This window comes from Oncorhynchus tshawytscha, linkage group LG02 (assembly GCF_018296145.1).
Source record: "Oncorhynchus tshawytscha isolate Ot180627B linkage group LG02, Otsh_v2.0, whole genome shotgun sequence".
Lineage (NCBI taxonomy): Eukaryota > Metazoa > Chordata > Actinopteri > Salmoniformes > Salmonidae > Oncorhynchus > Oncorhynchus tshawytscha.
Window position 1 is genome coordinate 46,497,576 of NC_056430.1, and position 15,679 is coordinate 46,513,254.

Genomic DNA, 15,679 nt, shown 5'->3' on the forward strand with positions numbered 1-15,679 from the left:
ATGGTTAGTCTGCTCATCCATTGGCTAATTATAGTGCTCTGTGTGGACAAGTGAACGGGTAAACCTCCTGGACCTATCCTGGGCTCTAACCTCTGACCTCTCCAGCAGAGTGAGAACATGGACACAGTCATTCTGTTTACCTGATTTGACACATCAGAGAACCAATTAACTGAAAATGCACAATAAACAAGAGCACACAGAGACACACACACACACAGACACACGCACACACAGACACACGCACACACAGACACACGCACACACAGACACACGCACACACAGACACACACACACACAGAGACACGCACACAGACACACACACACACAGACACACGCACACACACACACAGACACACACACACACACACACAGACACACGCACACACACACACACACACACAGACACACACACACACACACACACACACAGACACACACACACACACACAGACACACACACACACACACACACAGACACACACACACACACACACAGACACACACACACACAGAGACACACACACACAGACACACACACACACACAGACACACACACACACACAGACACACACACACACAGACACACACACACACACACAGACACACACACACAGACACACGCACACACAGACACACGCACACACAGACACACGCACACACAGACACACACACACACACACACAGACACACGCACACACACACAGACACACGCACGCACAGACACACGCACACACAGACACACGCACACACAGACACACGCACACACACAGACACACACACACACAGACACACACACACAGACACACGCACACACAGACACACACACACACAGACACAGCACACACAGACACACGCACACACAGACACACACACACACACACACGCACACACAGACACACGCACACACAGACACACACACACACAGACACACACACACACAGACACACGCACACACAGACACACGCACACACAGACACACGCACACACAGACACACACACAGACACACACACACACACACAGACACACACACACACAGACACACAGACACACGCACACACAGACACACACACACAGACACACACAGACACACACACACACACACACGCACAGACACACGCACACACAGACACACACACACACACAGACACACACACACACAGACACACACACACAGACACACACACAGACACACACAGACACACAGACACACACACACACACACACACAGACACACACACACACACAGACAGACACAAACACACACACACAGACACACACACACACAGACACACACACACACACAGAGACACACATATGCTGGATTAATGTACATCTGATTTTCACTTACAGCCAGCAGAGGCAGCAGCAGAAGTTTCTCTTGAATAGTTTGCTCATGCTTGGGACCCCCACTCTGACTTGATATCCATCTACTTTGTCCTCTCCTCCATCCTCTGCTCATGCTTGGGACCCCCGCTCTGACTTGATATCCATCCACTTTGTCCTCTCCTCCATCCTCTGCTCATGTCTGGAGATCCCAGCCAGTGCTGACAAAGCATCCACCCATTCTAATTCTGATCATGTTGTGTGCTCATGTCTGGGGAGTTCAGTGCTGACCAGGCATCCTTTGATTCCAGCCCTGATTGGTGGTAACGTGGGTTGAGAGAAAATGGCAAGTGGGAGAAAGAGAGCGAGAGAAAGAAAGAAAGAAAATGAGAGAAAGAGAGAGGGGAAAATTAGAAGGAAAAAAAAGAGAAAAATGCACCCAGCTGGTCAGACAGAATATACAATTACAGTACTTAATGAGTCATCAGTTCACTCATGCTACTACATTATGCATTATGCAGACATGGATCTATGTTAATCTATGCAAATATCCAGCTGATACAACACTTTATCCATCACAGTGTGGGACTGCTGCCACAGCTTGAAGATACTGTCTGCATCCCAAATGGCACCTTATTCCCTACCTAGAGCACTTTTGACCAGATATCTATGGGCCCTGAGCAGACGTGGTGCACTATGTAGGGAACAGGGTGCCATTGGGGATGCAGATCTGTATCCCGTACTGCATTAAACCTAACCTTAAACATTGTTGATAGTATTACTACTTTGAGGGGTGCGTATTTAACTTCTAAAAAGATGAAAGCTATTTCAATATATTTAAATATTTAATAAACACTCATATACATATTGGAAATAAGCAGAGGACAAGGGGGATCATGCTGTCCTTCCATGCACACACACACACACACACACACACAAACGCAGGGACACACAGACATACATGTACACACATACACACACACAAACTGGGGCCCACAGAATGATGATTCACTATATTCACTATATCCTATAAAAAAATCTCTCATTACACCGTTTTTCTCCTAAGACAAGGCCCACAGCCCCAATGTGTTAAGAAATGTATTCATCTCGCAAGGGAAGGGAGAGGTAATGAGATACTCACTGATGCGCTCAGGTACCCTCCCTCTTCCCTCCTCCTCCGTTTCCTTGTGATAGTGAAATGTATAAAATGGCGTAAACAGTTTCATAGGTTTTTCCAGTACCAAGCCTCCAATCCCTCTCCATCTCAAGTCCTCATACCCTGCAAGACAAACACAAGCTGTCCCTCACCCCTGGGACGTCCACAACACACTAGCAAACTGCAAGTGTCAACTAAATAAGCTTTACATCGAAGAAAATCACAAACAAATCCATCGCATTTACCCTCCTCTCTTCCGTTCACCAAAACGAAGTGAACTTCTTGCCGAGGCCAGAAATAGCTGTGTAAAAGAGATAGATGGGGAAGGGGGGGAATGAAAATAATGAAAGAATAATGTTTAAGACAGTAAGATAGCACATTAGTACATTTCCCAGAATATTCTGTAGTAGGTGTGTACAGTACATCTTATAAAGGATCAATGTTTGTATTATATTCAATCACTAAGAAAGAACATCACCGACTAAGGACACACACACAGCGGTGTAAAGTACTTAAGCAAAAATACTTCAAAGTACTACTTAAGTAGTTTTTGTTCACTATTTATATTTTGACAACTTTTACTTTTACTTCAATACTTTCCTATAGGACATAATGTACTTATTACTCCATACATTTTCCCTGACACCGAAAAGTACTTGTTACATTTTGAATGCTTATCAGGACAGGAAAATGCTCCAATTCACACACTTATCAAAAGAACATCCCTGGACATCCCTACTGCCTCTGATCTGGCGGACTCACTAAACACACATGCTTCGTTTGTAAATTATGTCTGAGTGTTGGAGTGTGCCCCCGGCTATACGTAAATAAATCAACAAGAAAATGGTGGCGTCTGATTTGCTTGAAATAAGGAATTTTAAATAATTTAAACTTTTACTTTTGATACTTAAAAAGTATATTTTAGCAATAACATTTACTTTTGATACTTAAGTACACTACCGGTCAACATAATTTAAACACCTACTTATTCAAGGGTTTTTCTTTATTTGTACTATTTTCTACATTGTAGAATAAGAGTCAAGACATCAAAACTATGAAATAACACATATGGAATCATGTAGTAACCAAAAAAGTGTTAAACAAATCAAAATACAGTGGCAAGAAAGAGTATGTGAACCCTTTGGAATTACCTGCATTTCTGCATAAATTGGTCATCAAATTTGATCTGATCGTCATTTAAGTCACAACAATAGACAAACATGGTGTGCTTAAACTAATAACACACAAATGATTGTATTTGTAGTATCTACATTGAATACAGCATTGAAAGATTCACAGTGTTGGTTGGAAAACAGTATGTGAACCCCCTAGGTCAATGACTTCTCCAAAAGCTAATTGGAGTCCGGAGTCAGCTAACCTGGAGTCCAATCAATGAGACACGATTGGAGATGTTGGTTAGAGCTGCCTCGTCCTATAAAAAACACTCACAAACTGTTTGTTTGCTATTCACAAGAAGCATTGCCTGATGTGAACCATGCCTCGAACAAAAGAGATCTCAGATCTAAGAACTGCTGACTTGCATAAAGCTGGAAAGGGTTACAAAATTAATTCTAAAAGCCTTGATGTTCATCAGTCCACGGTAACACAAATTGTCTATAAATGGAGAAAGTTCAGCACTGTTGCTACTCTCCCTAGGAGTGGCCATCCTGTAAAGATGACTGCAAGAGCACAGCGCAGAATGCTCAATGAGGTTAAGAGGAATCCTAGAGTGTCAGCTAAAGACTGACAGAAATCTCTGGAACATGCTAACTTCTCTGCTGATGTGTCTACGATATATAAAACACTAAACAAGAATGGTGTTCATGGGAGGACACCACGGAAGAAGCCACTGCTGTCCAATAAAAACATTGCTGCACGTCTGAAGTTTGCAAAAGTGCACCTGGATGTTCCACAGCGCTACTGGCAAAATATTCTGTGGACAGATGAAACTACAGTTAAGTTGTTTGGAAGGAAGACACAGCACCATGTGTGGAGAAAAACAGGCACAGCACAGCACAGCAACATCAAAACCTCAACCCAACTGTAAAGTATGGTGGAAGGAGCATCATGGTTTGGGGCTGCTTTGCTGCCTCAGGGCCTGGACAGCTTGCTATCATCGACAGAAAAATGAATTCCCAAGTTTATAAAGACATTCTGCAGGAGAATGTTAGGCTATCTGTCCGCCAACTGAAGCTCAAATGAAGTTGGGTGATGCAACAGGACAACGACCCAAAACACAGAAGTAAATCAACAACAGAATGGCATCAACAGAAGAAAATACGCCTTCTGGAGTGGCCCAGTCAGAGTCCAGACATCCCATGAATATTACTGAACTGAAACAGTTTTGTAAAGAGGAATGGTCCAAAATTCCTCCTGACTGTTGTGCAGGTCTGATCCGCAACTACAGAAAACGTTTGGTTGAAGTTATTGCTGCCAAAAGAGGGTCAACCAGTTATTAAATCCAAGGGTTCACATACTTTTTCCACCCTGCACTGTGAATGTTTACACGGTGTGTTCAATAAAGAAATGAAAACATATAATTGTTTGTGTATTATTAGTTTAAGCAGACTGTGTTTGTCTATTGTTGTGGCCTAGATGAATATCAGATCAAATGTTATGACCAATTTATATATAAAGAAATCCAGGTATTTCCAAAGGGTTCACATACTTTTTCTTGCCACTGTATATTTTCTATTTGAGATTCTTCAAATAGCTACCCATTGCCATGACAGCTTTGCACATTCTTGGCATTCTCTCAACCAGCTTCACAAGGCAGTCACCTGGAATGCATTTCAATGAACAGATTTAATTAACAGCCTTCTTAAAAGTTCATTTGTGGAATTTCTTTCCTTCTTAATGTGTTTCAGTCAATCAGTTGTGTTGTGACAAGGTGTGGGGGGGTAAAATACCAAGTCCATATTATGGTAAGAACATCTTAAATAAGCAAAGAGAAACAACAATCCATCATTACTTTAAGACATGAAAGTTAGTCAATGCGGGAAATTTCATGAACTTTGAAAAACTATCAAGCGCTATGATGAACTGGCTCTCATGAGGATAAGTTCATTAGAGTTACTAGCCTCAGAAATTGCAGCCCAAATAAATGCTTCACAGAGTTCAAGTAACAGACACATCTCAACATCAACTGTTCAGAAGAGACTTTGTGAATCAGGCCTTCATGGTTAAATTGCTGCAAAGAAACCACTACTAAAGGACACCAATAATAAGTAGAGACTTGCTTGGGCCAAGAAACACGAGCAATGGACCGATGCCAATGTGTCCTCTGGTCTGGAGTCCAAATTAGAGAATTTTGGTTCCAAACACTGTGTCTTTGTGAGACGTGGTGTAGGTGAGCGGATGATCTCCACATGTGTGTTTCCCACCGTGAAGCATGGAGGAGGTGTTATGGTGTGGGGGTGCTTTGCTGGTGACACTGTCTGTGATTTATTTAGAATTCAAGGCACACTTAACCAGCATGGCTACCACAGCATTCTGCAGTGATACGCCATGCCATCTGGTTTGGGCTTAGAGGGACTATCATTTATTTTTCAACAGGACAATGACCCAACAAAGCTCTAGGCTGTGATGGTTCTGCATCAAATGACCTACCCTCCAAAACCGCCCGACCTCAACCAAATTGAAATGGTTTGAGATGAGTCGGACCGAAGATTGATGGAAAAGCAGCCAACAAGCGCTACGCATATGTGGGAACTCCTTCAAGACTGTCAGAAAAGTATTCCAGGTGAAGCTGGTTGTGAGAATGCCAAGAGTGTACAAAGCTGTCATCAAGGAAAAGGGTGGAATCTGAAATATTACATATATTTTTGATTTGTTAAACACGTTTTTGGTTACTAAATGATTCCATATGTGTTATTTAATAGTTTTGATGTCTTCACTATTATTCAAGAAAATAGTAAAAATAAAGCAAAAGGTGTTCTAAAACTTTTGAACCGGTAGTGTATATTTAAAACCAAATACTTTTACTCAAGTAGTATTATACTGGGTGACCTTCACTTATACTTGAATCATTTTCTTTACTTTTACTCAAGTATGACAATTTTGCATACTTTTTCCACCACTGAACACACTCACACCATACAGAATTTGTACAACTGTAATTCCTTCCACATCAGACTCTTGTTGTGTCCCAAATTGTACCCTATTCCCTCTATAATGCACTACTTTTGACCAGGGCCCATAGGCCTCTGGCTAAAAGGAGTGCACTGTATGGGAATACGGTGCCATTTGAGATGCACCCAGTGTTTTTGTGTCAGTTTTCCAGTATTCAGGCACTCAGGGCCTTACCATCACCCAGTTTCCCTGCCTGCTCGGCAGCCCCTCCCGCCCCTCCCAGGATATTGGTGAGAACGTTTCCCCCGTCCGCTGGAGGCTGGCCTGCCGCTGCACTGCCGATCCCACCTATCCCTCCAGGCCTGCTACCTATCCCTCCAGGAGGGGCTGCTTTAGAGCCTGCAGAGGAACAAGAATTGCACTGTCAGATGGTATTTTTATTTATTACATTTTTATTTAACTAGACAAGTCAGTTAAGAACAAATTCAGATTTTACAATGACGGCCTTCCCCGGTCAAACCCACCCCTAACCCGGACGACGCTGTGCCAATTGTGCGCCACCCTATGGGACTCCTGATCACGGCCGGTTGTGGTACAGCCTGGGATCGAACCAGGGACTGTAGTGACGCCTCTAGCACATAGATGCAGTGCCTTAGACCGCTGCGCCACTCAGAAGCCCAAGTATGTCGGGGGCTTGTCATTCTGTGTTTGGGTAGTATGTCCTTCTGTTTCTGGGTAGTATGTCCTTCTGTGTTTGGGTAGTATGTCCTTCTGTGTTTGGGTAGTATGTCATTATTTGTTTGGGTAGTATCTAATTCTGTGTTTGGATAGTATGTCATTCTGTGTTTGGGTACTATGTCATTCTGTGTTTGGGTACTATGTCATTCTGTGTTTGGGTACTATGTCATTCTGTGTTTGGGTACTATGTCATTCTGTGTTTGGGTAGAATGTCATTCTGTGTTTGGGTAGTATGTCCTGTGTTTGGGTAGTATGTCATTCTGTGTTTGGGTAGTATGTCATTCTGTGTTTGGGTAGTATGTCCTTCTGTGCTTGGGTAGTATGTCCTTCTGTGTTTGGGTAGTATGTCCTTCTGTGTTTGGGTAGTATGTCCTTCTGTGTTTGGGTAGTATGTCATTCTGTGTTTGGGAATTATGTAATGTGACTATAGGGGAGATGTCAGTCTCACCAATGCCTGTGAGGGGGGGTGTGACTGTCTTGGGAGGCTGTGCTGCTGCTGCCCCTCCAATCGCTGCTGCAGGTTTCACCCCCCCAATGGCTGCTGCAGGTGTAGCAGGGGTCGCCTGTCACAGAACAGAAAGAGAGGGGAACAAAATCATCACTGTCTAGCTGTTCACCAAGAGGTAGATAGTAAGATGGCATACATTTTCACATGACATTCAATGGATCTTGAAATACCAACCCCATCTAAGATGTACTTACGACTGTGGTTGGTGACTGGCCTGTGGCGGGTCCAACTGGCTGCCGGCCTTGTGCCGGAGTCTGGACAGGTTTATCCTGGTGCTGTGCTGCTCCTGGTCCTGCCCCTGGTCCTGTACCTGGTCCTGTCCCTGGTCCTGTCCCTGGTCCTGCTATGGGACCTGGCCCTACGGTCCCTGGATTGGCCTGAGGCCCACCAGCAGTGGTCTGAGGAAGCTGGCTCTGCTGCAGGGGCTGCTGCTGCTGCTGCTGGGTGCGTTGCTGCTGCTGGCCAGGCTGCTGGGCTGGCTGTCCCCCGTCTGGCCCCTGGGACCCAGGCTGTCTGCCTGACTGGGACTGCCCACTGGAACGCTGCCCCTGCTGCTGGGGCCCCCCTGGACCACCCTGGGGTTGCTGCCCCTGGCCCTGCTTGGCCCCTGCAGTGGGCACCCCCTCCAGTCTCCTGGAAGACGAGCCCGGCGGCCTCTGACCCCTGCCCCCGGTGCCCTCGCGGTGGTGTCCAGAGGCCGGATCACGGGAGGAGTAGTCCCCAGAGTCCCGATCCCGGTAGCCCTCCCGGGAGGAACGGGGTTCCGAGCCTCCCCTCTTCTGGGTGGAGGAGGATCCACGGCTCTCAGAGCGGGCGGATGGGTCTTTGGGGTGTGCTCTGGAGGAGCGGCTGGACGACCGGGGCTCCTCGCCAGAGTGGCGGGAAGATGAGTGCCTCCCCGAACTGCCGCCGCTACTGCCATGGTAACCACGGTGGTCACGGGATGATGAGGTGGACGAGGGGTGGCGAGGCTGGTTGTTGTACTCATCCTGAGGCCACAGGTCCTGCTCCTCGGGGGGCTCGTCGTAGTCATGGTAGGTGTGCTTCACGTTGGCGCCGGTCTGTTGTCTACCTGTGGAGATGTGTCCTGCACTCCCGTGGTGTCTGGAGCGGTTGGCGCGAGCCTCCCTCGGCTTCTCAAACCAGTCTGTCTCCTCCTGACCCAGATGATAGGCTTTTTGGACAACAAAGATTATCATCAGTCAGTTTCCTTTTGTTTTGTGATGTGAAGAGAGGAGAAGAAGAGAGACATGCAGACTGAACTGAAGCCATGCGGAAGACAGACAAAAAGACGGGCCCAAAGTCTCAAAAACATGCAAAGTCTTTCAGAGTCAAACAAAAAACAGCAAAAACATGTAAAATCACAAAACTCAAAAAATGTTTTCAGCATGCAAAAACAGAAAAAGATATACGAAACATAGGCATATGCGGTTTATGCATTGGGCACAACATGCACGTCTTTTCAAAGAGTCACATAATAGAAGGAGCCGTCGTGCTGCTCTGAAGACCACACTTGGCATACAGACTCTTTCCAGCAGACAGAGAGACAGAGGAGGTCAGGCAGTTAGTGGCATTCAGCACCAGTTACCTTCGCTGTCCGACACAGCTGCGTGCATGTCGTCTACAAGGTATGAGTCATCTGGTTTGTATACGTGGCTCCTGGGCAGGTCCTTCATGTGGTGATCCTGGACGTCCGGCAGGGAGTGGCTGGAGCCATACTGGTTCCTCACGTCATGGGGATCCCCTGGTACCCCAGTGCCGCCTCGTCCGATCCCCACAGGCTTCCCCACGGGGCTGAGGGGGCTCTCCTCCTCTGAGTTCCGTCCACCGCGGTTGCCTCTCTGAGACCGCTCCAAGGCGTCCCTTTCGTAGGACTTGCTCCTGTAGCCTGAGGAGTCCCTGGAGGAGATCTTGTCCATGCCGTAGCCTGTAGACCGGGATCTCCCCGAGCCGTACATCCGGTCTTCCTCTTCCAGGGCTTCCCGGCTTCCCGGCTGGCCGCCATAGTACTTCTGCTGGTCGTAGCCGCTCTTCTTCACCCCGGACCGGGACACCACGGTGCAGCTGCCGCCGGTAGAGGTGGTCATGGTGTAAGAGGCCAGGTCAGACTCCACGTCCCGTGCCTCCTCGATGGGGGAGAACTTTGAGATCTTCTGCTCCATGCCTTGCTTCCTGTGCTTGCTGCGCTTACCGGAGGAGACCACAGCAGGGGCCAGGTTCTTGGATGGGTGTTTTTGGGGCCCTGGGCCCCCTGGACGTGTTGTGCTGGGGTGTTTATTATAGTCGTCATAGTAATAAGAAGATCCCCCAGTAGTGCTGGTCCGGGGGTCCACAGCGCCCTGCTGGTGGTAGCCTGTGGTGCCTGCAGGCATGTATGGGTCCACAGGCTCATTGCCGTAGCCAGTCTGGCGCACGGGGCCGTTCTCACCGTAACGTCCTCCTATTGGATGGCCAAGAGCATCAACAGCAGGGCCCGTGTTCTCTTTGGTCAGCTCGCTGATGTCGTCAATCATGACGTAGTTCCTGGGGATATTCTGCTCCAGGTTGGAGGTGTAGAGGCCGTCTGCAGCATAGGCTGATGTGGGGCTGTCCACGCCGTGGGTCAGCACAGGTTCCGGGGGGCGGTACTGCCCGTAGGCGTTGGGCATGGTGTTAGAGGCATAGACTGAGCCAAAGCAGGTGTCTGGAGCTGATGTGGCCACCGAGACGGCAGGGTTACTGATCACCTCGTAGTTGGTGGGCAGCTTCTGTTCCAGGTCGGCCAGGGAGGTCTGACGAGGCCTCTGGTGGACAGTAAGGATCTCAGCCTGGGGCTGATAGGACATCCCCTGGCCGGGATAGGGGCTCTGGCCTGGGTAGGGGAGGTGTTGGCCTGGGATAGAGGGGTTGGGAGGCTGGAAACCCTGGTGGCTATGCTGCTGCATGCCCAGGTCTGTATGGTAGGATGGCTGGCCATAGCCCCCGTGTGCTGGGTAGCCTGGCTGGGTCTGGTAACCTGGGCCTTGGGGTGGGTGTGGCTGGAAGGTGCCTGGCTGGGGCTGGCCAGCTGTTGGGTACTGAGGGGGCTGGAAACCGATCTGTTGGTAAGTAGCAGTTGGCTGCTGTGTGGGCGTGGGCTGGCTCTGTGCGTACTGATAGGCCATGTAGGAGGAGGTGGGCGGGTACTGGGAGGCTGGGCCGAGGTCGTTGGTGAACTGGCTCAGAGGCGCCGTACTAGGCCTCGTCAGCAGACCGTTACCATCGAATGTCCCCGTGGCCGCAACCATCCTCAGGTTGTTAAGCTCGGTGTCCGACATGTAGTCACGGGCGTCGCCCATGCAGCGCATGTAGGCCAGCTCCCTCCTCTCCCTCTCCTTCACCAGGGTCTCCTTGCGCTGATGGATGCCCAGTTCCAGGTACCGCAGCTTGGCGTCAATCTCCTTCTCCTCCTCCTCCAACTCCTGCTGCTGCTTGCGGAGCTTGGTAGACTCCTGCTCCACGGCCTTCAGCTCGCTCAGCAGGCCAGCCTTAGTGACTCCCTGGGCAGGCCTTGGCAGCACCCTCTGGGGCTGCATCCCCGGGGGGCTGCTGTACATGTGGGACATGGCTGGGGTGACGATGGGGAGAGGGCTTTCTTCTGGAGGAGGGCTAGGCAGGGTCCTCTTCACCTTTCTCATCAGAGAGTTCTGCTGCTGCTGCTGCAGGGTGGCCATCTGGAGCTAGAGAAAGAGAAGCACCATTAGGACGACACGCACATAACAATGAACAGAATGCCTGCATGGAAATCAGACTAATTGCACTAAAGTGCTTATGTGACGATTACAGTCCAGTCTCCCTCTTCTACTCATTGGAATTTTTTTATAGCTTAATTCAGAAAATGTCAATTTCATAGAATAGCTTAGCATCAATTTAAGGTAAAATGTATAATTATGTTTCAAATTAGTTTGGGTCCATTAAAAAACACTTCCATTATAAATAAATGAGCAAAAAATAATAACCAAGAGCAAGTTTCTTATTAAACAGAACTGTAAAAGATGAGTGCTACAATGGGAAGAGACCGTGAAGAATAATGTCCACGTGAGAGAGATAATAGACAACCTGGGAGCGATTCTCAGCATAAATAATTCATATTCTTATTTTCAGAGCCTTATAAAATTCCAACCGTAACATAGTCATCCACCTTGTCCTTACTTGTCTCAAAACCAAATGGCAACAACAACAAACTAAGAGCAATAATACATTTTTGTTCACAGAAGAGAAAAAAAACATTCAAACATGGCAAGATTCCTTCTTTCTACTTACAGTTTAGGAGTTGTGTAGACCCATGGTGAATTGAATAAGTATCCGTGAGAATGCCATTTTTACAAATGTTGATGAATGGCCAGCACAAATAAAACAAGAAAATATATGTAAAAATCCTCTTATGATTTCTATGTGTGCCTGTTCCTCTGACAGCCTTCGCACTGAGTGCAGAAGGATCTGACTTTACTTTGACCAGCTGCTAACATGCCGGAAGACAGCAGGGCTGTAAGCAGGATGCCTTCACATTGTGTCTCCCCTTGGCATGTCTAAGGGCTTTGCCAGATATAGCGGGGATAGCATGATGGAGAAAAAGAGGGATGGGGTGGGAGGGGGGAGTGTGTGTGTGTGTGTGTGTGTGTGTGTGTGTGTGTGTGTGTGTGTGTGTGTGTGTGTGTGTGTGTGTGTGTGTGTGTGTGTGTGTGTGTTTGTGATTGAGTGAGTGAGTGAGTGAGTGAGTGAGTGAGTGAGTGAGTGAGTGAGTGAGTGAGTGAGTGAGTGAGTGAGTGAGTGAGTGAGTGAGTGAGTGAGTGAGTGAGTGAGTGAGCGAGCGAGCGAGCAAGAAAAGGCAAAGTAGAAAAAATAAAATGATATCAGGGAAAACTATGGAGTGAGAAACATAGATGATGGTATAATGGAGTAAAGGGGAAGCTTGCTTGGTGCCTGGCATGGACAGCTGCTCTCCTGAGAACATTCTGTCACGTCCTTTGATGCCAAACCCTGTGTGATGCATATGTGCTCTCACACAAGACTCTAGTCTATTCAGTATCACTCTGTTCACTATTGTGTTGTCTACTCTCTATGCTCTCAACTGTATATAGCACAGTTATAATAAAAACATTATTTGAGAACAAATTCTTGTTCTCTTCAAAGTAATAATATGTATTGTATGTATTTATTTTCATAGCAGGTCATTATGATTTACAGTGTCTTAACCCTGTTAGTCCCAAGTATTTTTGCAAATGCATTTTTGCAACACACAAAAATACCTCCAGTTCTGGCTCAGAATGTTTGTTTCTCAATTTTCTTTTTCTACATACCCTCTATATTTTAGAGAAGACAGGACACACACCAGTTGCTACTAAGAGTTACATATAGGTCTAAACATGAGTTTACCCAGCAAACAAGGGGTGTGCTAAGAACATTAGGCAACGTTCCCATTAGGTCCCTTTAAGGGTTTTTGGCGAGACGTTATCCCACTGACGTTCTGAGAATGTTCTAGGAACATTAAAACATGACGTTAAGGGGGACCATAAGAGCATGTTCAGTACAGGTCCCAGTTTGGTCACAGTATGATGTTATAATAAGGTATTTTGATGGTCATTAGGGGACGTTGGGAAAATGTTCCTATTTGGTTCTGATAGGATGTTATCCATGGGACATTCAATGACCACAAGGGGACGTTTCATGATGGTCCCAAAGGAGCGTTCTCTGGGGGACCTTTGTCTACTTCCCTGTTAGTTACCAGGACGTCATTGAGGACCATGTTAGGACTTTTGTAAGATGAACCCGGGTATGTAGTGACGCCTCTAGCACTGCTCTTAACAAGGAGTGCCATGGCTATAAAAAATGATATATTCTGAATCAGGGCAGGATAGATGTAAAGTCTGCTCCCAACTCACACTCTCAAACACATAGATCCCCTGAACGCAGCTCACTTTCCAGCCCACTTTCCAGCTCACACTCTCAAACACATAGATCCCCTGAACGCAGCTCACTTTCCAGCCCACTTTCCAGCTCACACTCTCAAACACATAGATCCCCTGAACGCAGCTCACTTTCCAGCCCACTTTCCAGCTCACACTCTCAAACACATAGATCCCCTGAACGCAGCTCACTTTCCAGCCCACTTTCCAGCTCACACTCTCAAACACATCGATCCCCTGAATGCAGCTCACTTTCCAGATCCCAATCACCTGAATACTGATCACCTGTTCACACACCTGTATGTCATTATCACACACTATTTAGTTCAGTTCTTTGCACCCGATCATTGTGAGGTATTGTTTGTTTTGTGACATATTTCTATTCGGAGCTCTGATTTTCCCGGAATTTAATCCTCCTGTGTATGATCGTTTTTGCCTGCCTCACTAATGGCACCTTTTGCCTATTCCCTGCCTTTTGCCTATTCCCTCCCTGCCTATCGGATTTCCTGTTATCAACCTATTGCCTGATCTCCCGGACGACATTATTAGCCTTTTCCCTGCCTGTACTGTTGCCTTTTTGGACCCCCTGTGTACGACTTTCTGCCTGCCCCTGGACCCAGCTACCTGCCTCCTCCTGTGGTCCTTTACAAATAAACACCTGCTGCGCCCTGCGCTTGAAACCAGCTCTCTGTCTCCCATCATGTTCATTACAATACAGAAAAATAAATAAATAAACAATTCTGCACCAAAAAAAGCTGTGGTCAATTAACCATTTCTTTGTGGATTTTGATGTTTGCTTGGGGTTATTGTCTTGCTGGAAGATTGACTTGTGGCCAAGTATCAGGCTCCTTCAGATATACTAGAAAAAACATCTTGTATGTTATTCAAATTGTTTGTATATTTAAGTATACATTAGTATAGTTGTAATATATTGAAATATACTTTTCTTCGCTTGGAAAGTGAGATTAAAAATAGAGGTTGACGCAGTGCATTGTTTTGTGCCCGCTCAAGTAGGCTTACTACTTTCCTCTGATATTTATTTAGCAAAAGTGATAACACATGATCACTCTGGAGAGACACAAGCAAAAACTCATCACATAAATGTTGCAGCAGCCTAGTCTACACCTAAATATTAGAGATCTGACATGCTGTATGGGATGAAAATGAGACGATTATTCCGTCTGATCAACTGTAGGCTACTAATACTCAAATCAAAATCTAATCGCATTTGTCACATACACATGGTTAGCAGATGTTAATGTAAGTGTAGCGAAATGCTTGTGCTTCTAGTTCCGACAGTGAAGTAACATCTAACAAGTAATCTGACAATTCCCCAACAACTACCTAATACACACAAATCTAAAAGGGGGGAATGAGAATATGTGCGTGTAAGTGTATGGATGAGCAATGTCCTAATGGCATAAGCAAGGTGCAATAGATGGTATAAAATACAGTATATACATGTGATATGAGTAATGTAAGATATGTAAACAGTATTAAAGTGGCATTATTTAGAGTGCATTGTATAAAGTGACTAGTAATCCATTTATTAAAGTGGCCAGTGATTTGGTCTAAATGTAGACAGCAGCCTCTCTGAGTTAGTGATTGTTGTTTATCAGTCTGATGGCCTTGAGATAGAAGCTGTTTATCAGTCTCTCAGTCCCAGGTTTGATGCACCTGTACTGACCTCGCCTTCTAGGTGGTAGCGGTGTGAACAGGCAGTGGCTTGGGTGGTTGATGTCCTTGATGATCTTTTTGGCCTTCCTGTGACATCGGGTGCTGTAGGTGTCATGCAGGGCAGGTAGTTTGCCCCCGGTGATGCGTTGTGCAGACCGCACCACCCTCTGGAGAGCCTTGCAATTGAGGGCGGTGCAGTTGCCATACCAGGCGGTGATACAGCCCGACAGGATGCGCTCAATTGTGCATCTGTAAAAGTTTGTCAGGATTTTGGGTGACAA

At 46.6% G+C, this 15,679-nt stretch overlaps 1 protein-coding gene across 1 annotated transcript in view; it reads right to left on the reverse strand.

The window, feature by feature from the left end:
• LOC112222711 (protein bassoon-like) overlaps positions 1 to 15,679 on the reverse strand; it is a 137,826-nt gene that overhangs the window by 19,848 nt on the left and 102,299 nt on the right. The window contains exons 7-13 of the mRNA XM_042305280.1: positions 9,386 to 11,495; positions 7,992 to 8,971; positions 7,738 to 7,852; positions 6,786 to 6,950; positions 2,726 to 2,781; positions 2,466 to 2,603; positions 1,350 to 1,637 (exon numbers count right to left, since the gene is read on the reverse strand). Of these exons, the coding sequence (XP_042161214.1) occupies positions 2,741 to 2,781; positions 6,786 to 6,950; positions 7,738 to 7,852; positions 7,992 to 8,971; positions 9,386 to 11,495 (3,411 nt within the window). The 3' untranslated portion in view covers positions 1,350 to 1,637; positions 2,466 to 2,603; positions 2,726 to 2,740. The remainder of the gene's footprint in view (positions 1 to 1,349; positions 1,638 to 2,465; positions 2,604 to 2,725; positions 2,782 to 6,785; positions 6,951 to 7,737; positions 7,853 to 7,991; positions 8,972 to 9,385; positions 11,496 to 15,679) is intronic.